This window comes from Pseudorasbora parva, chromosome 4, assembly GCF_024679245.1.
Source record: "Pseudorasbora parva isolate DD20220531a chromosome 4, ASM2467924v1, whole genome shotgun sequence".
In the NCBI taxonomy this organism is placed as follows: Eukaryota; Metazoa; Chordata; class Actinopteri; order Cypriniformes; family Gobionidae; genus Pseudorasbora; species Pseudorasbora parva.
Genome location: NC_090175.1, coordinates 6,617,554 through 6,625,642, shown reverse-complemented (window position 1 = coordinate 6,625,642; position 8,089 = coordinate 6,617,554). Strand labels below are relative to the sequence as shown.

General features: G+C 39.7%; 1 protein-coding gene across 1 annotated transcript; it reads right to left on the bottom strand.

The window, feature by feature from the left end:
- Positions 1-3,002: 3,002 nt before the first annotated feature.
- zgc:65894 (uncharacterized protein LOC335798 homolog) lies at positions 3,003-7,835 on the bottom strand. Its single transcript, XM_067440687.1, has 4 exons — positions 7,652-7,835; positions 6,729-6,837; positions 6,516-6,626; positions 3,003-4,516 (listed from the first exon to the last, which is right to left on the bottom strand). Exons 1-4 carry the CDS (start codon positions 7,706-7,708, stop codon positions 3,459-3,461), a joined length of 1,335 nt encoding a protein of 444 aa, XP_067296788.1. The 5' UTR covers positions 7,709-7,835; the 3' UTR covers positions 3,003-3,458.
- Between the last annotated feature and the right edge of the window lie 254 nt (positions 7,836-8,089).

Below are 8,089 nucleotides of genomic sequence, written 5' to 3'. Positions count from 1 at the left end.
GTTAATTTGCATTTAAAATATTTTGCATTTATAATTTCTGTATATTGTTACTTATAGCATGATAAATCATTATTTGCCAAAAAATTACTTAGGCAATTATTCCATGAGGCTAACAAGTTTTCACATGATTTTATATCATTTTATTGATTGGTTTCTCAAATACACACACTATTGCTGTTATTACAGTATTTGAGAAACCAATCAATAAAATTATATAAAATCATGTGATTAATTTAAAGGGGGGGGGGGGTGAAATGCTGTTTCATGCATACTGAGCTTTTTACACCGTTAAAGACTTGGATTCCCATCCTAAACACAGACAAAGTTTCAAAAACTAATGTTGGACGTTTGATGGAGTATTTCTGTGTTAAAAACACTCCTTCCGGTTTCTCACAAGTTTCAGGGAGTTTTTTTCGAGTATGGGTCTACTTGACGTTAATAGATCGGAAGGTCCTTGTATGGGCCGTACGGGCTCTTCTCCCGGTAGGGCGCGCGCGAGAGAAAATGCACGCCGTAAACACTGCTCTCGCGCCGCGCTCCACTTTATTCCTATGGGTGACGTCGAGCGACTTCAACGCTTCAGCACAGCATTCCGGGAAGGCAGCGCTGCATTTGAACCGATTTGAACGCAGAAATGACGGGAAGCTTCACAACATCGCTTCAGTCGCGTCTCAAAGTGGATTTCCACGGTCACTGCTGTCACAGGACTTCACCAAATCATACCAAAGAAGTGTGTTTTTGACGGAGCGGTCCCAGCGATAAAGGTTCGGTCCTGCTTTGGAAGCAGCCGGTGAGTAAAACTGCTTCAAATGTCTGTGCTGTCGGCTATCGTCGCGTGAGTAAACATCAGTAAACAACACCATCGCGTGCTTCGTCATTCAAATGCGCTAACGTTACTCCATTGTTGTTCTGTATAACGTTACACTAGTCTGACTCTGACGTGCAAAACCGTTTTGCTTGCTACTGCTAAGGTTTAGTCGCATACAATAGTCCATAAACCGAATCATGTCCTCATAAACTGCGAGTAAAGACACACAAATGTTGACAGGCCCCTAAATACAGTAACGTTACATACCACAGAGACAAGCAAGGGTTTCTCCACGCTTGAGGATGTCACCGCTTTGTTCGCGCTCATCATTCTTTAGCGCCGCCCACACGATACGCCTCCAGGCACTCGTTTTTTTCCGGAAAGACTCGGTACAGCCCATATTTCTTTTATAAATATAATAAAACTAAAGACTTTTCGGAGATATGAAGGATACAATACTACTCTCTATAGGTACTCAAGATTGACATGAGATTGACTGAAACTGAGTGTCCCCCCCCCCCCCTTAATTATCTTTTACACATTTTTCATAAATGTTCAGATGTCCACTAGAGGACAGTATGCATTTATGGTTTAAACTGAAGAGATGCTGACCTCCTATTGACGGAATATTAATAAAAAAATATCTTAGGTATTAAAATATCTTTAAATATCTTGGTATTAAAATTTGTCCTATAAGGAAAGAATGGCTCTGAATTTTCACCCTAAACTAGATTCTGCCAAAAGCTTTTATTGTTTTATTTTATTTATGGTTACAGAGAGACATTACAATGTATGGTAGATTTCTGTTCTCTAAATCAGCAGGAATGTTTATCCTTCTATATATCTCTTTATGCTGATTCTGTCACGCAAATCTATTGACTCTATTTTTAATTTATTTATATGGAAAAATAACATGGAACAGATCTACGGAAAAATCAACCAAACTCAAAAGGAGGTCAGAATGTTTTAGACTTTTTTGCCTTGAACCAGATCTTTATAATAAATTGGTTAAAAAATGTTTAAAAAGATAATCTGGATTCCTAATTTGATTTTTAAAAGATGTGGAAATGTATATTTGTTGCTTTCTTGTGATTTTAGATGTACAAGACCAATACCTATTAAACTTTAAAACTTTTCATAATCAAGCTGTTGAGTCATGGAAGCTGATCTTTAAACACATATTGTTATGGAATAATCAATATTATCAGTTTGTAAATCTTTTTTCTAACCTGACTGGTAATGGTTTAATAAGGGCATTGTTTTTTTTTCAGACTTGGTAAATAATAATGAAGACTTATTTTTATAAAGCTTTAATTGAACAATATGGTATCGACTTAAATTTACAAAATCTATCCCTGCTAATTTGTTGTTTTTGGTAAAATCTTATAAAACATATTGTAAAATGCATTTGAATATCCCTCAACTATTTATACAAGGGGTTAATATCCTAGATATTAAGTTTACAAATACATTTTTAAGGAACTTCATCACTGATAATAATTATTCAATTATTTAGGTGAATGGGAAATGATTAGAACTTTTCCCAAATGTCACATTTCGTAAGGTATGGAGTGCCAAATAAGTTCTTATTTAATAATACAATAAAATAAATCCTATTAGACAAGTAATAAATATCTAAGTAAATTAAACAAATGTTTCCCCACTCTGCTCTTTTTGCGAGAGGAGGAAGAATCTTTTACATTTTTAGCTCAAAATGGCCGCCGCTCCTTGTGTTGTGTAAGAGTACACCATGAAAGGCAGCATTGAAATAATGAACAAATCTTAAAATATTGTGGTGGGGTACAGTTTTACCCTCCCTGGCTATAATACGCATCAGAAAATATGAATCAATAGAATGAAACTTACCATCTTCTGCACCTTTGGAGAGCTGAATTGTGTAATTGCTGGTCAATTACGTGTTATGGGTGGAGCCTAAAATATTGGGTGGGGTCAAGTTAACTTGTTTTTTAAATAAAATATGCATTCATAAGAAAGTAAAAAACATTAAATATTCCCCCAAATATACAATATTCCCTTTGCCTCAGGGACATGACAAAATGCTCAGTGTACAATAGAAATGACATTATTTTATGATAGTAAATTATTGAATTCATTATAATGGACACACCAAAGACGTTCACTGATAAAATCACAGTGAGGTTCAGTTTGTTCTGTAAATCACACAGCACGACGGTTTCTGTCAGGTTTGTTCATGTCTTTATTCAGTGAATCCATGGTCATTTTAACAAAAATGAGGAAAGGGCTAGAATCACAGAAGATTTCGAATCACACATGAATGGACTGGTTTTAACAGAACTGGGGTGCTTTAACAGTCAACAATATCACTGATCCGACTGCACTTGACGCTGTTGCATGAGAACAGAACCGAGCTGGACAATGAAATATCACCATTATTATCATCATTTTAATTATTTTTGCATAACCGCTTTACAGACTAAATTAAAAACTAATTGATGACCGTTACATCGGAACTCAATCAACACTGAACTGACTTCAGCTGGAATGCATCGATTTCCTGTAAACGCTGCTTTGAAACAATCTGTATTGTAATAAAGCACTATATAAATTATATAAATAAAGGTGACTTGACTTGAGATGGAGATGAAGATGGTGGATGAGAAGATGGCACTCAAGCGGCCTCCTCTTCGCCCTCCTCCTCAAACTCGCCCTCCTCGGCGGTGGCGTCCTGGTACTGCTGGTACTCGGACACCAGGTCGTTCATGTTGCTTTCGGCCTCGGTGAACTCCATCTCGTCCATGCCCTCGCCGGTGTACCAGTGGAGGAAGGCTTTGCGCCTGAACATGGCGGTGAACTGCTCGGAGATGCGTTTGAAGAGCTCCTGGATGGCTGTGCTGTTCCCGATGAAGGTCCCGGACATCTTGAGTCCGCGGGGCGGGATGTCGCAGACGGCCGTCTTCACATTGTTAGGGATCCACTCCACAAAGTAGCTGCTGTTCTTGTTCTGGATGTTCAGCATCTGCTCGTCAACCTCCTTCATGGACATGCGTCCGCGGAAAACGACGGCCACGGTGAGGTAGCGTCCGTGGCGCGGGTCGCACGCGGCCATCATGTTCTTGGCGTCGAACATCTGCTGGGTGAGCTCTGGTACGGAGAGCGCGCGGTATTGCTGACTCCCCCTGCTGGTGAGAGGAGCGAAGCCCGGCATGAAGAAGTGCAGGCGAGGGAAGGGCACCATGTTGACCGCCAGCTTGCGGAGATCTGCGTTGAGCTGTCCGGGGAAGCGGAGGCAGGTGGTGACTCCGCTCATGGTGGCTGAGACGAGATGGTTGAGATCCCCATAGGTGGGCGTGGTGAGCTTGAGCGTGCGGAAGCAGATATCGTACAGCGCCTCGTTGTCGATGCAGTAGGTCTCGTCGGTGTTCTCCACCAGCTGATGGACGGACAGCGTGGCGTTGTAGGGCTCCACCACGGTGTCCGACACTTTGGGCGACGGCACCACGCTGAAGGTGTTCATGATGCGGTCGGGATACTCCTCACGGATCTTGCTGATGAGAAGCGTTCCCATGCCGGAGCCCGTTCCTCCTCCCAGCGAGTGCGTGAGCTGGAAGCCCTGCAGGCAGTCGCAGCTCTCGGCTTCCTTGCGGACCACGTCCATCACCGAGTCTACCAGCTCCGCGCCCTCTGTGTAATGACCCTTCGCCCAGTTATTTCCCGCTCCGCTCTGACCTACGGTACGAGCAGGACACAAAAGCCATTAGCGCTTCATGACGTTACTCAAATGAAACCTAAAATTAGCATGTAGCTATCATGTTTTACCCCACATTGTTAGAATAAATCAACTAGTGTGAATTAGCATGTTGCTAGCATGACTTAACATGTTTTTCTAGCATTGTTAACATAAATTAGCATGTTTTAACACATTGATAGTATAATTTACAACTTTGCTCACATGAATTATAATGTAGCTATCATGTTTTCCCACATTGTTAGAATAAATCGGCTAACATGAATTTGCACGTTTCTAGCATTGCTAACATGACTTAGTATGTTTAACATTTTTAACACGTTGATAGCATAATTTAGAACTTTGGTAACATGCATTAGCATGTTTTACCACATTTGCTAATGTGAATTAGCATACATCTTTCATGTTACCAATGACCCTTAGCCCAGCTATTACCCACTCCGACCTACAGCACGAGCAGGACACAAAAGCTATCATGGTTTACCACATCATTAGAATAAATCTTCTAGCGTGAATTAGCACGTTGGTAGCATGACTTAGCATGTTTTTTCTAGCTTTGCTTACATGACATCATGTTTCTATCAATGTTCACACTGATAGCATAATTTAGAAATTTGCTAACATGAATTAGAATGTTTTACCACATATGCTAATGTGAATTAGCATATAGCTTGTTTTACCACATCGCTAACATGAATCATCATGTTTTATCACATTGCTAACATGAATTAACATGTTGCTGATTCAACACTGCTAGCAGGAATTTGCTTGTTGCCATCTTGTTTTCACGATGTGATAGCATCATTTAGACATTTGTTAATGTGAATTAGCATATTGTTCAAACATTGATAGCATGATTTTGAACCTTGTTAACATGAATTAGCATATAGCTTCCATGTTTTACCACACCGCTAACATGAATCATCATGTTTTATCATATTGCTAACATGGATTAACATGTTGCTAGCATGAATTAAAATGTTAACATGAATTAACGTTTTAACCCATTACTAACATGAATTAGCATGTTTGCTAACACGTTTTAACACTTTGTTAACATTATTTACCACCACTAACATGAATCAGCATTTTGCTAGCATGTTTTAACACGTTAACATGATTCAATACGCAGGCATGAATTACCATTTTGCTAGCAGGAATTAATATGTTAACATGAATTAACATTTAAACACCCTGCGAACATAAATTAACATGTTGTCAACAAGAATTATCATGGTTTAATTAATTGCTATCATGAATTATAATGTTAGCAGGAATTCAAAACCAACATGAATTAACACGTTAGCATGATTTAACACTTTGTAAAAATGAATTTGCATTTTGCAAACATGTTTTACTACTTTGGTAACATGAATTAGCATGTTTGCTAATGCATTGTTAGCATTATTTTAACACATTGCTAACATGAATTAGCATGTTGCTAACATTTTACCACATTGATAGCATTATTTAACACACTTTGCTAGCAAGCATTAGCATGTTTGCTGGCATTGTTTAACACACCGATAAGCATGATTAGACAATATACTTTGTCAAGCAAACATAAAACATTTTCGTTTTAAAGACATCTGAGAATCTGCATTTATCTTGAATTTTAAATGAATTTAAAGGGATACTCCTCCCAAACATGAACATTAGGCCATCATTTGGTCACCCTCATGTTGTCCCAAACCTCTATGATGTTCTTTCTTGTACAAAACTACACTGGACCGAAATGACTTTCATTGGATTTTTCCAAACCTTCATTAGTGTATCAGAAAAAAAGTCATAAATAGTAAAGTGAATATAAATTTAATTATCTGGCTATCCCCTTTAATTTAACAATATAAATGTCCATCCACAGGTTTCATTCAAAAAATACGAGACCTGTATCAGCGAAATCATTATTAGCTGTAGTTGTACGAGTGAATCTCTGTATATCAGCACTCAAACACGTATAAGTGGAGGGTGTTTATATACCAAAAACAAAGTTGTCAGGTCGGAATATCTGTCCAAAAGGCCCTGAGCGGACCGAGTCCATGGTTCCCGGCTCTAGATCCACAAGGATGGCACGTGGGACATACTTCCCCCCTGAGAAAACAGAGAGCGCACCTCAAACATTAGGACTTTATATGGAGATTTTGCGTGTCTACAAGATAACTTTGATTTATAATCATAATAAGATGTGCCTACCAGAGGCCTCGTTGTAGTAGACGCTGATCCGGTCCAGCTGCAGGTCACTGTCTCCATGGTAGCTGCCGGTGGGGTCGATGCCGTGCTCGTCACTGATCACCTCCCAGAACTGAGCGAGAACAAAAGATGGAAGAGACTCACTGATGCTGTGTAACAGGCCCGGGGCTAGTTGTCACACTCGACATTAATCTCACATAAGGCGGTGTATTGAGGCGAATGCATGTTTTCTGTACGCAGCATGTTGGTTACGAACACCTATTATAGATATAATTTGTCAAAAAAGAAAAGGAAAACCTATGTTACACAGGCACATTTTTAACAGAAAGCTTGAGCTGTGTTCTTGGGAAAATGTTTTTAATAGGTTACATTTTTTAAAGCCTTTATACAGGCATACGATTTATTAATTGATATTTGCTAGTCAAAACCATTCCCATACGAAACGTTCATAATATAACCCGAGACGCTCTTTAGTGTCTCAATGTATCAGAGCAAAACAATAATGGAGAGCATCTCCCCCACCCCCAATGGACATTGGCAAACGCCTGGCATCGCCTACGCACATTTAAAAAAGAAACAAAAAACACGATGAAAAAAGACACTGATACATTCTTTTGAACGTGTCGTTATAATCAAAACGCGTATTTATAATAATCATATTGCAATGGCGATTGTAAAGCGCGAGCCAGCCGCCACACCCCTCTCGCGCAGCCGGCGACACATACGCATCAAACAAATACGACACGAGGACGATTTCGAAGACAGTTGCACGTTATATAACGCTACAGGCAATTTAACAAGCATTCCTATTCGACAGCATTCAGAAATGGCTCGTTAGTAACAAAGCAAAATCATATTTTGATGATGTGTTTAGGCCTTTTATAAAACATCGAAGCGAATGGAGGTGGACGTTTGTGCTGTTGTACCTTCGCTCCGATCTGATTCCCGCACTGGCCCGCCTGAAGGTGCACTATCTCACGCATGTTGATTTCAAAGAGGCGAAAATAAGGAGTAAATCTGTAGAATCTCGATGGCCCGTTTGTCTCACACCCTCTCCGGATTACTGTCTCGCCCAGACTAGTGCGTAGTGCGCGCTCCCGTCAGCCTGCTTCCAGTGTGTTGCCAGATTGGGTCGACTATTTTCAACCCAAGCTCACCACAACCCGCCCACTCCAAGAAAATCCGCGCAAAGCATTACCTAACAAAATAATAATGTGATTGCATTTTATTTTCATGCCAATAAAGTTTGAGAAGGACGTTTTATCTTAATCTTAATCTTACATAAAAAAAAAAAAACTTCCCCCTCTATTTCTCCTTTCTTCTTTCCTTTTCTGGTCTTTTTCTACTCTGAGCAGTGTACAAAT